The sequence below is a fragment of the Dendropsophus ebraccatus genome, chromosome 14 (assembly GCF_027789765.1).
Source record: "Dendropsophus ebraccatus isolate aDenEbr1 chromosome 14, aDenEbr1.pat, whole genome shotgun sequence".
Classification (NCBI taxonomy): domain Eukaryota; kingdom Metazoa; phylum Chordata; class Amphibia; order Anura; family Hylidae; genus Dendropsophus; species Dendropsophus ebraccatus.
This window is the reverse complement of record NC_091467.1, coordinates 26,981,623-27,000,667: the sequence shown is the minus strand read 5'-3', so window position 1 is coordinate 27,000,667 and position 19,045 is coordinate 26,981,623. Positions and strand designations below refer to the sequence as shown.

The following is a 19,045-nucleotide window of genomic DNA, read 5'->3' as shown; positions in this document are numbered from 1 at the left end:
ATGGACAGTGCCCCCCTCTGTGGACCCTCCGGTTTCTCGACTTTCCAAGTCAACTACTCTGCCTCTGGCAGATGGTGCTTCACTCACTGACCCAGTCGACAAGAAAATCGACGCTTTTTCGAAGTCTGTCTTTATTGCGGCCGGTTCGGCCCTACGTCCTACCTTTGCTGCATCCTGGGTCAGCAAGGCTTGTTCCTCTTGGGCCAGGCAGTTAGTCCATGACCTCTCCCTGGACACCCCGCGCGAGGATCTCCTGCCTCTGGCCTCGCAGATTCTGCATGCGTCCAAATACTTGTGCGACGCTTCTCAGGAAGCTGCTCGTTTGTCTGCGCGGTCCCTGGCTAACTCTGTAGCCATCCGACGATCTGTTTGGTTAAAATGCTGGTCAGCTGATGCCGCCTCCAAGAAGGCTCTGACCTCTCTTCCCTTTGCAGGGAACAGACTTTTCGGGGAGCGGCTTGATAAAATAATCTCGGACGCTACAGGGGGGAAGAGTTCCTTGCTCCCTCAAAACCGGTCCCGGCGCCCTCAGCCTCACAGGCGTTCCAGCCGTTTCCGCTCCTTTGAGCCTCCGGCGCGTCGTCGCCCGGCTAAGGATGCGCCTCCAGCTCCTTCTAGGAAGCCCTCTTTCAAACCCCGCCCCTCCTGGCAGCCCCGTTCTCGCCCTTCTAAAGGTCCTGCCCCCAAGTCTTCTTCCTGATGGTCCTTTCCCTGTCGGGTCTCTCCCTCAAGTAGGGGGTCGTCTGCTCTCCTTCAAGGAGATTTGGCTCGCCCATGTGCCCGATGTGTGGGTACGGGAGGTGGTGTCTTCAGGATACAAAATCGAGTTCGCGTCCATGCCGCCTCCTCGCTTTTTTCCGTCAAATCTCCCACGCTCTTCGGCGCGGCTTTCCGAGCTTTTTCGGGCGGTTCAGAATCTCCTAGCTCAAGGAGTTGTGGTCCCGGTTCCTCCCTCCGAGCATTTCCAGGGATTCTATTCCAATCTGTTCACAGTCCCCAAAAAGGACGGCTCGGTCCGTCCTATCCTGGATTTGAAACGGCTGAACAGGTTCGTTCGCCTTCGGCGGTTCCGCATGGAATCCTTGCGGTCGGTGGTCGCGTCTCTAGAGCAGGACGAATTTCTTGCATCTATAGACATCCGCGACGCCTATCTGCATGTTCCCATCGCAGCCAGTCATCAACGTTTCCTACGTTTCGCCGTCGGTTCTGGACATTTCCAGTTCGTTGCCCTGCCCTTCGGGCTCGCCACGGCGCCTCGGGTCTTTACAAAGATCCTTGCACCTTTGATGGCTCTGCTTCGGTCAAAGGGGGTGGCTGTCCTGCCATACCTGGACGACCTCTTGGTAAAGGGCCGCTCCAAACAGGACACTTTGTCCAGCCTCCAGATCACACTCGATCTCTTGACCAATTTCGGTTGGGTGATCAATTACCGAAAATCTTCCCTACTTCCCTCCCGCTCTATGGAGTTTCTCGGGATGCTATTCAACACCGAGACGGCCCGTGTCCTCCTTCCTCCCAACAAAGTTGCCTCCCTGCGCTCGGCAGTCTCTCTGCTCCGCTCGGGCGCCCCCTGTTCGATTCGCCTTTGCATGCGAGTCCTGGGCAAGATGGTCTCCTCCTTCGAGGCGATCCCCTTCGCTCAGTTTCATTCGCGCCCTCTGCAGCGGGCGATTCTGTCTCAATGGGACAGGTCCCCTCTGTCTCTCCACAAGAAGATCCTCCTGTCCCCTGCTGTTCGCAGGGAGCTTCTTTGGTGGTTGACGTCTCCGGTGGTCCTCCTCGGCCGCTCGTTCCTCCCCCTCAATTGGCTGGTCGTCTCTACGGATGCCAGCCTGTCCGGGTGGGGGGCTGTCTTCGGGAGCCACACAGCTCAGGGCTCTTGGTCGCCGATGGAGGCTCGGCTTCACATCAATATCCTGGAGCTCCGGGCCATCTTTCTCGCCCTGTCTCAGTGGACCGATCTCCTGAGGGGTTACCCGGTCCGTGTTCAGACCGACAACGTCACCGCCGTTGCTTATCTGAACCGTCAAGGCGGCACCAGGAGCCGCTCTGTCATGACCGAGGCCGCTCGCATTCTCCATTGGGCGGAGCGTTTTGTTCCAGCCCTCTCGGCAGTCCACATTCCCGGGGTGGACAACTGGGCGGCGGACTACCTCAGCCGCGAAAGACTGGATCAGGGCGAATGGGCTCTACATCCCGAGGTGTTTCTTCAAATCTGCCGGCGGTGGGGATTCCCAGACGTAGATCTCTTCGCCTCCAGGCTGAACCACAAACTCCCCATCTATGTGACTCGAGCCCGGGATCCTTGCGCGTTCGCGGTCGACGCCTTGGTGACCCCATGGGAGCAGTTCTCCCTGGTTTACGCCTTTCCTCCTCTGCCCATTCTCCCACGAGTCCTGAAACGCTTCAAGGCACTCGGCGTTTCCGCCATTCTTGTCGCTCCAGACTGGCCGCGCCGATCCTGGTACGCCGACGTAGTGCACCTCCTGGCCGACGCCCCCTGGCGACTTCCCCTGCGGGCCGACCTCCTTTCACAAGGGCCAATATTCCACCCCAATTTACCTCAGCTGAGTTTAACGGCGTGGCTGTTGAAGCCGCGGTATTGAGGTTTCGTGGGTTCTCGGAACCAGTCATCCAAACCATGCTTAAGGCCCGTAAGCCTCAGTCAGCTCGGATCTACCATCGCGTGTGGAAGGCCTTCTTTTCTTGGTGCGAACAGAATAATTTTCACCCCTTGGTGTGTTCCACGCCCAAGATTCTTTCCTTTTTACAGTCCGGGCTGGATAAAGGCCTCAGTCATTCCACCTTGCGTTCGCAGATTTCCGCCCTGTCTGTTCTTTTTCAGCGGGCTCTGGCCTTCCGCCCTCAGGTGAAGACCTTTCTTCAGGGGGTGGTCCATTTGGCCCCTCCTTTTCGACAGCCTTTAGAGCCCTGGGATCTTAATTTAGTCCTCGAGGTTCTACAAGGTCCTCCCTTTGAGCCTCTTTGTGAGGTGTCTCTTTGTTTCCTTTCTTGGAAAGTCGCCTTCCTGGTGGCGATTACCTCCATCCGTAGGGTGTCTGAACTGGCAGCGCTCTCTTGTCGCTCCCCTTATCTGGTCCTTCACGAGGACAAGGTGGTGCTTCGTCCTCTTCCTTCCTTCCTGCCGAAGGTCGTGTCTGCATTCCACCTTAATGAGGACATCATTCTCCCCTCTTTTTGCCCTGCGCCCTCCCATCCTAGGGAACGGTCCCTGCATTGTTTGGACCTTGTCCGGGCCATACGGATCTACTTGTCCGTCACTGCTTCCTTTCGCCGCTCGGATTCCTTGTTTGTGGTCCCGTCAGGTCCGCGCAAGGGACTGGCGGCTTCCAAGACCACCATTGGGCGTTGGATCAAGGCAGCCATCGCAGAGGCCTACCGCGTTCGTGGCAGGGCTCCTCCCTTTCGGGTCACCGCTCATTCTACTCGGGCTGTGGGGGCCTCTTGGGCGGTCCGCCATCAGGCTTCAGTGTCCCAGGTCTGCAAGGCCGCCACCTGGTCTTCAGTCCACACTTTTTCAAAGTTTTATCAGGTCCATATCCTGGCTTCCTCTGACGCCAGTCTGGGCCGCAAGGTTCTACAGGCCGCTGTGCGTTAGGCGGGCCGCATGGGGATTGTAATCTTCTTTCCCCACCCTCTGGGACTGCTTTTGTACGTCCCACTGGTGCTGTGTCCCCCAATGACAGGCACAAGAAAAGAGGATTTTTTTGTACTCACCGTAAAATCCCTTTCTTGTGGCTTCATTGGGGGACACAGCTCCCACCCTGTTTGAGGTTGTGCTCCCGGGGCTTGTTCTGTTCTTGGGGTTTTCGTTCCCGGGACCAGTCTGTTTGTTTGCCTGTTTTTTGTTACTATTTTCTACTGCTTGTGACTAAACTGAGTTAGCCTGGTGCCTGTAGGAGGGGTATAGCCTGCCAGGCGGAGTCACTTCTTCTTCTGTCTAGTGTCGCCTCCTAGTGGCAGTAGCCTATACCCACTGGTGCTGTGTCCCCCAATGAAGCCACAAGAAAGGGATTTTACGGTGAGTACAAAAAAATCCTCTTTTTAAGAATTTTTGGTGACATTTTCCATTTTTCTATCTTTATTATAAAATAATCCTCAAATCTTGCAGTTTTCATTCTGACCACTGGGGCTAAAACTAAACTGAGACTTCCTGTTCTGTCTGAAGTTATAAGAGGAGGCTGCTGTAAAGTGATCTGTACAGCATTGCAGCGACATGTGACACCAGTAGATAGAGAAGACAATAGTAGCTCCATGTGGAATGATCTCTTCAAAGGTCACAGAGCACGCTCAGTAACTTTTTACATTCATCTCAAGGGGACAGAGTCCGTCTATTGTCGTCTATGTCCATGAGGCTTGCTGTAAAGCGTGTCACTAAATGCTGTTAAGAAAAGCCCAGGAATGGCTGTAAGTAAATGGTCTCATGTTTTATTCAAACACTATTCATTCGGTATCCAGACAAACCAGACCAATCCATCGTCATAGGACTGTATACAACCAACTATCCACAAATGAAATAACGAAGCAGCAATAAAAAAAATAAATAAAAAAAAGCAAACATTATTAGGATGAACACATATGTAGGGGGCACATGTGCATCTCCGCAGACAGAAAGCCGTGCCCTTTAAAATTCCTGGATTACAGAACAGGTGAAGTCATTTGCCCAACGCCACGATATACGAGGCAGAAAGCCAAAGCAATGATGACTGATGGAGGAGCGAGTCCTCCTGACTAAGCATGGAGGGCGACAGAGAAAGGAGAAGGAAGACATTCTGAAGTCATAAAAAGGGAAATGGCTGAAATAATGTGTCCTACCTTTTTTCCTAATATCTTAGTGAGTCATGTGAGCAGGATGCTTGGTGTTTCCATAAGCACAAAGTGACATTACTATGTAATTCTGACTGTGCTGCCTTACTGGGAAGTCAATAATAATAGTATGTGTGCGTGTGTAGTGTATGTAATAAAGAAAAAAAAAAGAAAAATTATATATATATATATATATATATATATATATATATATACATACATACAGAGTTCAGTAAAGAGACCTCTGGGAATCAGCGTCTTACTGGGAAACAACGCCACCAGTAAGGGTCCTATTACACTGAGCGATTTTTAATGATTAACTTTAAACAATCGCAAATAAGATTATTATCGTTAACCTGAAATCGTTCACCATATTATGGTGCGTTTACACAGGCAGATTTATGTGACAGATTTTTGAAGCCAAAACCAGGAACAGACCGTAAACAGGGAATGGGTCATAAAGTAAAGACTGAGATTTCTCCCCTTTTCAAATCCATTCCTGGCTTTGGCTTCCGAAATCTGTCAGATAAGTCTGCCTGTGTAAACGCACCATTACACAGAACGATTGTCATCAGTTACGTTAGATCGTTTACTCCTTCTGATCCCAGCAAAACAATGAACAATGTGCAATTACACTAAAGGATTAGTGAAAAAATGTGGAACTTGAGCGAACGAATTTGGAATTACAGGGAACGATTAGTGAACGATTAAAGATAATTTTAGGTTCACATCTAAAATCAATGACATACGAGCTATTTTTCGATTGTTGACTGCAATTACACGGAACGATTATCGTTTAAATTGGAATGATTTAACGATTTTTCGCATGATAGTCGTCCCATGTAATAGGGCCCTAAGAGTGGGAGCAGGGCGGCTGTTTATCCTTTACCATGGTAATGTCTGGCAGCTTTCCCATCACCTCTCCCAACATTCCCTATTTGTAATCCCCATACAACAACATTACAGCCTCTTATATGGCATTGGGTCGTTCCTCTGTTAACCCTCCTGAAAAAGATTATTAATATTACAGAACATTTTTTAAAGTGGCACTGTCAGTAATATTAATTTTTGAATAAGATATATTAAAAGCTTAGATTGTTTGGGGTGGCAGTGCTAAGACCCCCCTCTGATATATCTATATCTATATATAGGAATTCTGTGCAACTGCATTTATACACGTGCGCTATCTAGCTGAAGCTAGACCCATCGGTATCCTAATAATAAGGAAGGCTTAGAATAAAATCCATGCACACAGAAGCAATACGATAGGGAAATCCGAAAAAGTCAGAAGGAGAATTGCACAATAAAAAAGAAAGAAAGAAAGAGGAACTTGGCAGCAAATATGAACCTATCAGAAAATATGGAACTTGGGATTTTTATTTATCCGGGATGACGGATGAACCTGCCGGGTCACGTGCCAAGACTGCAAAGCAGGACTATTGTATTCCCAGAGGGGAAATTCTCAAGAGGCTGCGGCTGGGTGCGTCCCTGCTACCGCCAGGATGTTACACAAAGCAACCTCAGAGGAGATAGAGGGATTATAGTATGTAAAACAGGCAACGTGAGCTGAATGACTACCGCTTAAATAAACACTTGTCATTGAGTGCGGGTGAGTAAGGTGGAAGACATTGCACTTGATGGGGATGACCAGCAGTACAAAGCAGCTCGGCTTTTTTTTTCTTTTGCAAGTAAATGCATTGACCGCTGTATGTCCAGTGTTGCAGTGTAATCTCCCTATCCCTGCTAAGCTGCAGATCAGTGCTTAATGTAACCCTTTCTCTGCTGCTGTTTGTTTCCACACACAAGAGCATCAGTAACCCCCCCCCCACCCCCACACGTCATTTATACTAATCTCTTGTGGAAATCATCCTCCACACAGTTTTGTTAGTGCACAGTCACTAGCATTTAGGGCAAAAGATGTAAGGGAAAGTAACGTAAACCCTGTGTGTGCACCTGTCCCTTTAAAAGAGAAAATGATAAAAAGCTGTACAATATCAGCACTAAAATCACTTTGAGTTAGAGGGGTATTGCGGTCAGGTAAAATGCATGTTGAATCATCCCCTCCAAACCTGGAGACTAGCAATTTGTTGTGTACTTGTTACTATTGTTTCAGTCTCCTTACCAAAGTTCTGAGCTGTTGCTTTGTGCTGAAGATCCCTAGCAGTGCCGCAAAAAAACTGACATGTCAGTTTTCTGCGGCCGTTATTCAGTGAATAACGGCCGCAGAAAACCCTGTCAGTGCACACTGTGGAGCAAGCGGCTCCGGCTGCTCGCTCCATAGCGTGCAGTGGAGAGTTCTGTTGTGGGCACGCACGGATGCGCCAGCATCAGAACTCTGTGGCCCGAAAAATCATCAAGCCAGTACTGCAGTACCGGCCGGGATGATCGTTTCAGAGACTGGCCGTTCTGTGACCCAGCCGGGTCACGGAACGGCCGGTCTCTAAGGAAGTGTGCATATAGCCTAAAGGTTCAAATCAAATTCAGCTTTTAGGTGTAGAGTTGGGGAATTCCTATAATTGTAGTAACTCCATCCAACCATCACATTATAGTGATCTGTGACGCTGCATAACAGGACCTCATGGGAATAGTAGTTGCAGATATCCAACCAGATTTACCTCCCTTCCTATGATGTCACAGTGTATCCTGAGGCTCCATTTAATACATAATGATCTGTCCAGTGTTAGACGCATCCCTCTGCAAACACCATAGTAGAGAGTAGCCATGATGTGTACTTACTGGGGTTGGCCTGCACCGAGTGCTCCTCCTCGTTGGAGCTGAGAAGCCGCATCAGCTTAGACTGCTGGTTGTCATCCAGGGGAAACAGGCTGCTGTAATCCTACAAAAGGAGGAGATAGTGTTCATCAGGTTTTGTGATCCGTTTTTTCCACTGACTTCCATCATTTAAAAAAAAAAAAAAAAAAAAAAAAAAAAGGGTCAAAACGTATTCTTTTTTTTTTAACGTACACAAAAACATAGTCGAGCACATTTTTGTGTACGTTAAAAAAAACCTGATGCGTTTTGATCCTTTTTTTTAATAATGGAAGTCATTGGAAAAAACGGATCAAAACGGACGCACACAAATGCATCTGTTTTTCCATCTGTTCTTTGCAAAAATGTAGGAAAAAAAGAGGAATGCAAAAACGTAGTGTGAACCCAGCCTAACCAGTAGGGAGAGTGGCATTTGTGGTAAGTTATCACGGCTGGACCAGCGATGAGACATATCTGTATGCCATGTATGAGCTTTCATAACAAAGTCTTAGTATAAGGGAAAGTGACCCCTCTATATCCAAGCACTTCGAGGATGCAGCGCCCGTGCACGTGCCACAGCCCTGTCACTGCCTGCGGCAAGCAGATTCCTGGACAGGTTAAAAGAAGGAGAATTGCACAATAAGGAGGAAAGTGGAAACCGATATGGAAATGTTAAAAATATGGACGTTATGGATTCATGATGTCTTTGTATAGGGAAATGTTAAGGCAAATCTATATCCTTATAATGATCAGGTATACCTCTGCTTTTTTTCTTCAGTACATGAGTATCTGAAATCTATATAGGTCTTTATATGTAGTAATGTTATTAGATGGCTTATGCTGTGTCCCCTTTAAATGGCATTGAAATGATTTAAATCTAGCGCTGATCTGACTCCTCTTCCACACTGGAGAGGTCTCATGGCTTGTTACTCACCTCAATGTCTTCCCTGTGCCTCTTCCTCTGTCGGGGGGATGGCTGCCCCTTGTGTTGGGTGGAGTATGATGTCATGGCGCACCAGACAGACAATCTGCAATAAAAGATCATAACAGGGATGGGAGGTGAGGGATATGGTAATTCTGCACAGCTATGGCATTACTTGTATATTACAGAGAGGTATACTCACTTGGCCAGGGCCCGACCCGGCGGGTCCATCAGTGTGTGCCACTTAGAAGAGTCAGTCAACAGGGAAGGCAACACGTGTCCTAAGAGAGTTAATGTGAGCTGCTGCATGTCCAGACAGAAGATGGCGTAGAGGAGCTCCACCGCTCGCACTGCAAACTCCATCCGCGTTTCTTTCAGCAGCTCCTGCAGAAGGGCGAGAGGGGTCACATGTCTGGCATAGACCTGTATACATCTAGTCTCACTAAGGGCCCTATTACACGGGACGTTTATCGTGCAAAAAATCGTTAAATTGTTCGAATTTAAACGATAATCGTTCTGTGTAATTGCAGGCAACGATCGAAAAATCGTTCGTATGTCGTTGATCGTTGATTTAGATCTGAACCTAAAATTATCGTTAATCGTTCGCTGTAATTCCTCGTTCGTTCAAGCTCCCCATTTTTTCACTAATCGTTCAGTGTAATAGCACATTGTCCATTGTTTTTCTGGGATAAGAAGGAATAAACGATCATAGTAACGATCGTAACTAACGATTATCGTTCTGTGTAATATGGTGAACGATAATCTCGTTTGCGATTGTTAAAAATCGATCAGTGTAATAGGACCCTAACATTCAGCATCCACCATGATCTCTGGCAGGAGGCGCAAGAGATGGGCAGCAGGAGAACATCCACCAGTGTGAGACAGCAGGATAGAGAACGACCAGCATATTGGTCGGGGGCCAACCACTGGAGAATGCAGAAATTTTGTGGCCCTGTAGAGACTGAATGGAGGGATAGGTGTACACGAGCAATAGAGCTCTATTAAAAGAGAAGTCTGGCGCTTTGTATAATGCAGCAGAGGGAAATTGATTACAAGAACGAACTTACCTTTCCCCCGTGCCTGTAGTGAGTGGTGGGTCTGACCGCCGCCAGGCTCGGGGATCATGGACTGGCCGCTCAGCCAGTCAGTGACTGGGGCTGGACTGGGTGAGTGACCAGTCCATCAGCTGAGAAATGCAATTCCTCACTGGCCCCCCCGAGTCATGAAGTCATCACGCCTCCTACCAATTTACTAGTTATGCCCCTTTCTGTGGATAGGGCATACTTTTCTAAAATGAAAATACCTCTTTAAGGGTGCCTTTACACGTACCGTATCGCTGCGTTTTTAACGCTGGGTTTTTATTGCTGCGTTTTTTACATGCGCGCTTTGATTTTCACATGATTTTCATGTGAAAATCAAAACTCGCATGTAAAAATCACACCAAAAACGCAGCGATAAAAACGCAGCGATACGGTACGTGTGAAGCTACCCTTAAGGGGTTATCCAGCGTTAGAAAAACAAACAAAACAGAAAAAAACAAAAAAACAGGTTTTGCATCTCCGTTCCATTGAATTGAATGGAGCTTAACTGCAAACCACACCTGAACTGGGAGACAAAAGGTGTGCTTTCCCTGGAAGAAAGCAACCATATATATTTTTTTTTTAACGATAACACAAAACTTTAGGCATCTTGGTTGCCCAGAGCAAACATATTAACAAAACAACGTCCAATATATTGGCCAGATAAAACACTAACGGAGCTGAAGTCCGAGTCCTATACAATCACATCACTCAAGTATCAGATTGCAAGCAAGCTATGCAGAGGGGATAGAACAAGTACGTCTCTGTCGGAGAAGATGTAGTTAAGGGATACTAGGTGATGTGTCTACTTCTCCTCACTCAAAAGGACAAACAGACACAGAGTGTGTAAGAGGCACAGAGATTTAGACTATGGTGGAAAGTAACTAAGGTACCTCCTTGCAGCACAAAACAACGTTCAGGTAAGTCCACACCATAGGACTGGAGTAAAACAGGCTAGATGGATATAATATAACTGTGTGAGCTTATTGCTATGTGCTGAGGACATGTATTTGTGGAATTCTAATAGAGACTCACAGTCTTCCTCATCACGATTGGGAATTAAGGATTTCCATTTTTCAAGTGCAAGGATGATTTTAGACCACCTGGTCCCTGGGACCTTATTACCCCATGGCAATTTATTATTAATTTTTTTAACACTGGATAACTACTTTAAGTAAAAGGAAACCCTTCAAGTCTACCTCGGATGAGGGCAGCATATGACATAATGATAGATTGTCTGCGGTCTTTGGCTTCCATCAATACACAAGGTAAGAGAAGAGAAGAGTCCAGCATATACATTAGGTGCCGCTCCCCCTGCTGAGGATTGAGGCCTTCCCCAAATACTATGCAAATAGAGAGAAGCCTGTCATCAGCATTCCACTGGATTCAGACTGTAAACTACTGGACAAGCAACAAACCACTAGAATCAGCATGTCAGTCGCCATGTTATGCTGCCCTCAGAAAGGTTCCATTTAATGAATATTTTCTGAAGCAGCTTCAAGAGCTGGGCATTGACCTGTTCCTCTGTTATTCCTCCTGAAAATTGACAACTGGGCGTTACTATCCCCTTTAGTCAGTATCAATGTGTGTCAAATTATTCAAATATTTCCAGGAGGAATAACAGAGAAACAACACACAGCAGAGAAGCTCCAACCTTGTTATTTTATCAGGAATCTATGGAAGGCGAGCCGCCATGTCCCCATGATCAGCTAGCCTAGGAAGGCCTCTTAACGCTCCTCTTATGACTGGGGAGCAGGAATCAGGATGTTGGCTGTCATGACTGTACACATATATACCGGCACTCTCTTTCTGACCAGGTACTGAGATGTCAGATGAAGGAATTTCCATGTATTGCCCATTGTCATTATTCTTTGTCCGCAAAGAAACTTTTGAGAGTTTTCCAGAACGGTGAATCATTTTATTTGCTCCGTTCATTGTTCTTTGTAAGAGGTAAAAATCACTGAAGCCTTTATCATTTTGTTTGCAACGTTGTGCAACTACTCCATTACCAAAATCCTTCCGATACGGGAAAAAGGTTTGTTTTAAAGGGCCAGTACACATTAAGCAGACTGGCCCGTTTTGTGCATGTTTTAGGGCTTGGCAATTTATTTGATTAATTCAGTTTAAATCAATTCAGGATTCAGATTCTGAACAGAATCATGAATTTGATTTGCAACCGATCCATTGGGCAGGGCTAAAATTAGGCAGGGAGAGATGGCACATCTGCTACCTGCAATTGCTATATTGCTGTCACGGAGAGATAGTGGCAGTAGCTAAGCTGTCCCACAAAGCTTGAACTCCTGCTGCAACTGCCAGGATCGCAACTTCAATCCCGTTACTTCAACGTTTTAGACGCCACAGTCAATAGCGACCATAGTATCTAAAATGTTTGAGAGGGGAAGGGGACTCTCCGTCTGGCAATGTAACGGCAGGATGCTGATTGTTACCATGGCAACCGGCGACTTGTCACTGTAATGCTAATAATGCACACAGAGGAAAAGAGGCGGAAATTCTGAGCGGAGTTGTGCCGCGGATTCCGCTTGAAATTCTCATTGTCCCATTGCTTCAATGGGACTTCTTGTGTGTCTCCGCTATCCGCTCAAAGAATTGACATGTCACGGAGGCGCTTGAGAAATCCCATTGAAGCAATGGAACAGGCAGAATTTCATGCGGAATCTGCGGCACAACTCCGCTCAGAATTTCCGCCTCTGTTGCTCTGTGTGCACAGGCCCTTAGAATACAAACATTATACTACCTAATCACCACTTCTAAATACCCCAAAAACTTTAGCTTAAAAGGGAAGAATAGATAAATATAATTATGTATGTGTTTGTTTGTTTATTATTTATATAAAAAAAAGTTACATTTTTTTTCCACTTCTCCACACATCCTACATGACATGACCGCGTTTTGCATGGGTGGAAGTTGCTCAGACATCTACATGTTGTGTGTCATGCACCACCCCCTCAGACATGTGACAATGGATCAGTATTTCCAGGAGTAATATTACCGAATATGGTGCTTGCACATAGGACAACCTATGACATGTCACATGTGAAAAGTTACCAGGCACACTTCAAAGCATTACGTCACTATCCTGCCCAAAATTGTGCTCTAAACGGCACGGTACAAGTGTAAGTTGCACAGTATAAGTTTCACGCACCTTGACCAAGTTGTTGCAGAACCAGTAGACGCCTCCCATGTGGAGTAAGGTGTCGAAGATGTGAAGGGATCGGATGTCCACCCAGCCCTTCTCTAAGGTGGTGCTAAAGGCTCCGTGTAAGACCTCTTTAATGGGCTTTTTGGAGGGCAGGCGGTGAACATAAGGCACAGGCTCGCTTCCCGTCACTGCAAATTTGATCTGAGTGGCCGTCTGCTGCAGAACTTCAGAACACATGTTCTCCAGGATGGAGCTCATGATGATCACTCTGAGGAATACATGATGAATGTGATCAATATCGATGACAAGAAAGGGACACAACTGGAACATGGAATAAGTAAAGGCTTACCGCTCATTATAAAACTGCAGGATGTTGTCAGCATACAAGGGGGTCCCCAGCTGCCGGATCATCTGCAGAGACTTATCCCTCTCGTCTAGACCCAACATCCGAACGTGAGCCACCAGCCAGGCCACAGCACACACAGCCAGGCTACACACCTTCCCTTTAATATTGTCTGTGATTTTCTGCAATACAATAGAACGTGTCTGGATATCTCTGCAAGCGAGGTTGAGTGGTGGGGAAGGACTAGATGTCTACATCTAGCACAGATCGTACTGGATCAGACACCCAATGGGTGACAATCTCCATCACTAAATGAGGGAAGGTCTTAATTAGATGACGAGCAAACTCGATCGTTCACCATTTGATTATCGGTGGCTAAAGAAGTTGGATGCAGAAGTTGGATGAATCCAGGAAAACATGGATACGGCCATAGGCCGCAACCAACTCCTTTAGTCACCTGAAATCAAATGCAGCATGCTCAGGTTCGGACAAGGTTTGCTCATCTGTAGTCTTAATATGTTTGCATCTGCATGTTAAAGAGGTTATCCAGGAAGGGAAACAGTGGAAACAGAGCAAAGTTGTAATACCGCACACACCCAGAGGACAGGCATGTGGTTTTTGGAAAAAAGCAGACATGTTTTTCTAATCCTGGATAACCCCTTTAAAGTATAAATATGTTTTAAAAAGTTTTGACATGTCAGAGATATATATAAGAAAGCTTGAACAGTGAGGATCCAGATGCTGAGACGCTCATTAATAACAAAAACGTGAGTGCTCCGCCGAGTGTCTACGTTCCAAGGTCACTGAAGACGGGATCTATAGAAAGGTTAGTAGTAGTGCCAAAGTGATAAACTGTTCAGGTTCAGCAACATTCCCCCGAACCTGAAAGTTCGGCATTCGACTCCTGGCGGCTTGAGAAGTTGGATGTCCTGGGGCTGCCTATGGCTGTATCCATGTTTTCCAGGACTCCCTCTGGCGGCATCCAACTCCAGCCACCGGTAGTCAAATGCTGAGTGATCGGGTTCGGAGAACGTTGTCGAACCAAACAGTTCAGCAAGTTTGCTCAACACTAGTTAGGCGCCAATGTTCATCAAGAGAGGGGAGAGATAGTGCTCAACCGAGGCTTCCTTCTTGTTTGTTCTGGCGATTAGTGGGGTCTCAGCACCCGAGTCCCCATCAGTCTTGAAAGTAAAGTCACACTTTTAGAGAAGGAGATATTGTTATCCAAGTATTGGGTACAAGATGGGTGTCCTGTTGTCAGTGTATTAAGCAAAAGTCATTGGACTTTATAGGTATTCCCATCCAATCAAGTCAGTCTATCCAAAGTATAGGGGTCAATAAGCAGATTGTGTTTGCATGGGTTTCCTCCGGGTACTCCAGATAGGTGATTTAAGACTGTGAGCCCTAAGAGGGACAGGGACCAATCTAAATGGAAAGGCTGTGGAATAAGTTGGGGCTATATAAATAAAGGAAATATAATGGTTCAAACTATTGAAACCCCCACAGATCCCGAGAATGGGGACAAAGCGAACGATGTACTCGGCACATGCACAACCAGCACTCTATTTCTTCTCAATGGGATTACCAAATAGGAGTTCAGCGCTCAGACATGTTCTGTAACCCCATAGAGAACGAATAGAGTGCTGTGCTTTTCCTTCTGGGAACAAGAATATGAATTCTTGGGATCGCTTGTGATTTGAGGACAACTTCATCAGATAGGAAAACACATCTAAAGAACACTGCTGTGTACCTGGATGGCTTCAAAGGACAGGACTCCATTCTCCCAGGCATTATGTACTTCAAGAATTGCTGCAGGAATACTGAGACAGACTTCATGCCACTTTGTCTGACTGAAATAAGAACCATTAAACCCATTATATGTCTAGATTAGTCACGCAGATCCTGTATTCATTCTATGCTGACAGCAGACATGTTCATGCATATAAAGCTATATGTACAGAAGGGCATGTACTGATGTGTGTGAAGATGAGAAAAATACATACACCAGTTTCATCTCTGTGGAGGTATTGAGCAGCGCTACCAAGGCTTCCACTTTGGGGATATCAGGATGGCGGAAGCAGGGGTGCTCTGGGTTTAGCACTTTTCCCTCTCCGGGCATACATGTCTGCATCCAACTCTCAAAGAATGGCGTCTCCCCGCCAGCATTTCCATCCGACAGGATCATCTATAATGTAAAAAACAGTATGTAAGGTGAGAAAATGGCCACAATTTTTAATTCTCCTGCAGCTATAAGGGATCAGGCCATAAGAAATGTTACTTGAAGGTACATTCCTATTTGAACAGTTATCGCCTATCTATGGTGATGGCAGACATCAATGCTCAAAAATGTTTGGATGGAGCGCTGGTACACTCCATTCATGTCTGAATCCCCATTCTCTGTATTGGGGGGGACAATTACTTGTCATGTATAGGGAACAACAAGTAGAGAAGTGTCTGCCCTAATAACCAAATATTGTTTTCCCCCTTTACCCCGGGGTTCAACTCTTGCAAAAAAACAAACAAACAAAAAAAAAAAACACTAAAGATGTTACAGTAAGTAAAAGATTTAGGTGGAGTCTTCATGTATACATTAAATGCTATAGAATTTGATAGTTATGCTATTACTAAACCCGAGCATACAGCGAATAAACTGCAATATATCTGCTGATTCACTGAACACTATGGAAGCTGACAACAGGAAAACTACTGACCAACAGCTACCCCTGCTGGACGTCCCATAAAATTACATATTAAAGGAGTTATCCAGCCATATTTCCAAGATACATCCTGAATATTAGATAGTTAGGCGTTCAACACTCATGGGGGCTATAGCACTTCATTATGGGCGCCATAGCACTTGCGTGAGTGGCACAACATCTTTATTTACCTCCATCACCATACAATCAGTATGTAGTACCTTGTATTGCTCATACTAAAACCCACAGGGATGCAGGAACTGATAAATATTACAGAAGCTGCGACACTTGCACAGCTGATCACTTGCAATACTGATGATAGGCCAGCAATAAAAAAATAAAATAATATATATATATATATATATATATATATATATATATATATATATATATATGTGTATAGACATTCACACAGTTCTATATACACATATAATCAGTTCTATTAATGTAAATAAAGCAAAGTTGTAATAGCCCTCACAGCCTGAGAACAGGGTTGGTGCGGTTTTCCTAATCCTAAGACATTATAAAGGATAAAAGCGGATGGTAATGGAGTACCTCTGAGCCATATGTCTGTGCCACGTGACAGAGCATCAAAAAGGAGATATCGAACAGAAGTGCCCGGGTAGAGGCGGCTTTTGCTGTTAAAAATAAACAATAATACATATTGGTGTCCACATATTTACTGGATTGAGCTAAATCAATGATTAATGGCAGAGACTTACAGCCCTCAGCACCGATGTGTCGGGTAAATTCATTCAGCCTAGAGGAGCAGTAAAGTGTTAGTCAGGGGACACATTGCAGCCATCCCATATCTCCCCCATTGTACTGATACTCACTGGATGAATTTACGAGCAAAAGATTTTAATTTGCCAGTGGCAGCTGCAGCGGCCAATAGAAGGTCCAGACTCTTCCCGGTCAACATATGTCCCAAGACTCCCAGAAGACCCTCCGGAGACTTTGAGTGATCTGCGTCCATTGTCTGTAATACAGAAAGCATCTCTAGATAAGTCAGTCATACGTAAGGAAACCCACCACAGGGTCACCAGACCCCAAAAGCATCTCAGGCTTGGGTCTTCCATGGATACATTCCATACAAATTAAGCTTATACTTAGAAACAGCTATGGGTGCTTCTACACAGAACTTATAGTAAGGAGATACAACTTTATATTCCAGCCATGTCACAGTGGAAAACCTAGAGACATCCCCTCTTATATAGACAATGCACTTATAACATACGTTGCCTTAATCAATACTACAAGGGGATGTAACATATCTTATCAGAGAAAACAAGAAAACGTATTCTCCATGTATGAGGCTCCTTTTTCTCCCTCTCCTCTTACATTTATCATTCACTCAGCTGCTCATAACAGTCAATAAAGAGGGACCGAGGCAGAGAGGAGGATGCTCCAGGACTTTGTAGTATGTGTTGTATTCCCCCCCATACTGGATTTACAGCTTACACTGCTCAGTACTGCTCCATCATATCCTCTATGCTGATGATTCTGAGGGTGTAGTATAGAGTCATATGGGAGATAGACCAACTCTTCTCTGTGTACATTGTATGAAAACATAACAGCAGCTAGTCTGCACCCACTACCCTGGGGATGACTGAATATTAAAGATGGAAATCTAGTGACATGTGCCATATACAAGTGCTACTCCTCATGTACACACAGACAGACAGACACACCAGCTACCTGCAAGTACAGGTACACTTTACTCTATGATGCAGCTCCATTGATTCTAAGGGTACAAACACACACACCGTATACGCAGCGTATTTACTGCTGCGATACGCAGCAAATACGCAGCAGGTTAGATCTAAATAACTGAACACAGCATCAAATCTTCACCATCAAATCTGCTGCAGATCTGCTGCGTATTTGCTGCGTATACGGTGTGTGTGTGTTTGTACCCTTACAGTGCATCTTGTGTGTATCTTACCTTGAGAATATTGGTCACAGTGGGCTCTGCCCGGAGGATCAGGCCTGGATTGGGCTGAATGGCAGAGCTTTCAGATGAGCGAGGAGCCTGTTCCCGATCTGCCGACCTAACATGAGATGTTATGTGATCCTCATCATAGTAAAACGGTTGACATGTTACCTAAGGAATGACTGCTGGTGGGATGAGTGACGATACCTTTTAGCCACAAGGTGATCCAGGTGGTTGTCAGAGAGCAGGCCGAGCTTGTTACATTCTTGAAGTAACAGACTGACGCAGTCACAGCTGAGGAGACAGCGATACAGTATTAGGCTGGGTTCACACTATGTATATTTCAGGCAGTATTTGGTCCTCATGTCAGGTCCTCATAGCAACCAAAACCAGGAGTGGATTAAAAACACAGAAAGGCTATGATCACATAATGTTGTAATTGAGTGGATGGCCGCCATATAACAGTAAATAACGGCCATTATTTCAATAGAACAGCCGTTGTTTTAAGATAACAGCAAATATTTGCCATTAAATGACGGCCATCCACTCAATTACAACATTATGTGATCAGATCCTTACTGTGTTTTTAATCCACTCCTGGTTTTGGTTGCTATGAGGACCAAATACTGCCTCAAATATACTGTGTGTGAACCCAGCCTTACTAAGAGACTAAATTGTTACTATCACACAGATATGTCAAGAGTTTTGATTGGTCTGAGTGCCGATGAGGCAGATCAAGCAGCAAACCAGAGCGTGAAGCACACAGCCATGCAATTAGAGAGGGTCTTAAAGGGGGAGTTCAACAAAAATCTTTTTCTTTCAAATCAACTGGTGCCAGAGATTTGCAATTTACTTCTGTTAAAAAATCTCAAGTCTTCCAGTACATAACAGCTGCTGTATGTCCTGCAGGGAGTGGTGTATTCTTTCCAGTCTGACACAGTGCTCTCTGCTGTCACCTCTGTCCATGTCAGGAACTGTCTAGAGTTTTTCTATGGGGATTTGCTACTGCTCTGGGCAGTTCCTGACATAGACAGAGGTAACAGCAGAGGGCACCGTACCAGACTGGAAAGAATACACCACTTCCTGCAGGACATACAGCAGCTGATAAGTACTGTAAGACTTGAGATTTTTTAATTTTAAGTTAATTACAAATCTCTGGAACTTTCTGGCACCAGTTGTTTAAATGATTTTTTTTTTTTTTATAAACTCCCCCCTTTAACACGTAGTTCCCAACATATAACTTACTTGCATCTCTGGTCGGCTTTATCCAGTAATGGGGTGAGCTTCAGCAGATACTCGAAAGCAGTATTCATATCCTCATTGAAGTCCTACAGAAT

The 19,045-nt window shown here is 45.7% G+C and overlaps 1 protein-coding gene across 1 annotated transcript in view; it reads right to left on the bottom strand.

Moving 5' to 3' along the window:
• MED24 (mediator complex subunit 24) overlaps positions 1 to 19,045 on the bottom strand; it is a 49,196-nt gene that overhangs the window by 9,507 nt on the left and 20,644 nt on the right. The window contains exons 11-23 of the mRNA XM_069952608.1: positions 18,954 to 19,036; positions 17,916 to 18,002; positions 17,721 to 17,826; positions 16,612 to 16,754; positions 16,498 to 16,535; positions 16,331 to 16,413; positions 15,083 to 15,264; positions 14,830 to 14,929; positions 13,086 to 13,261; positions 12,740 to 13,004; positions 8,700 to 8,881; positions 8,510 to 8,603; positions 7,564 to 7,663 (exon numbers count right to left, since the gene is read on the bottom strand). Of these exons, the coding sequence (XP_069808709.1) occupies positions 7,564 to 7,663; positions 8,510 to 8,603; positions 8,700 to 8,881; positions 12,740 to 13,004; positions 13,086 to 13,261; positions 14,830 to 14,929; positions 15,083 to 15,264; positions 16,331 to 16,413; positions 16,498 to 16,535; positions 16,612 to 16,754; positions 17,721 to 17,826; positions 17,916 to 18,002; positions 18,954 to 19,036 (1,639 nt within the window). The remainder of the gene's footprint in view (positions 1 to 7,563; positions 7,664 to 8,509; positions 8,604 to 8,699; positions 8,882 to 12,739; positions 13,005 to 13,085; positions 13,262 to 14,829; positions 14,930 to 15,082; positions 15,265 to 16,330; positions 16,414 to 16,497; positions 16,536 to 16,611; positions 16,755 to 17,720; positions 17,827 to 17,915; positions 18,003 to 18,953; positions 19,037 to 19,045) is intronic.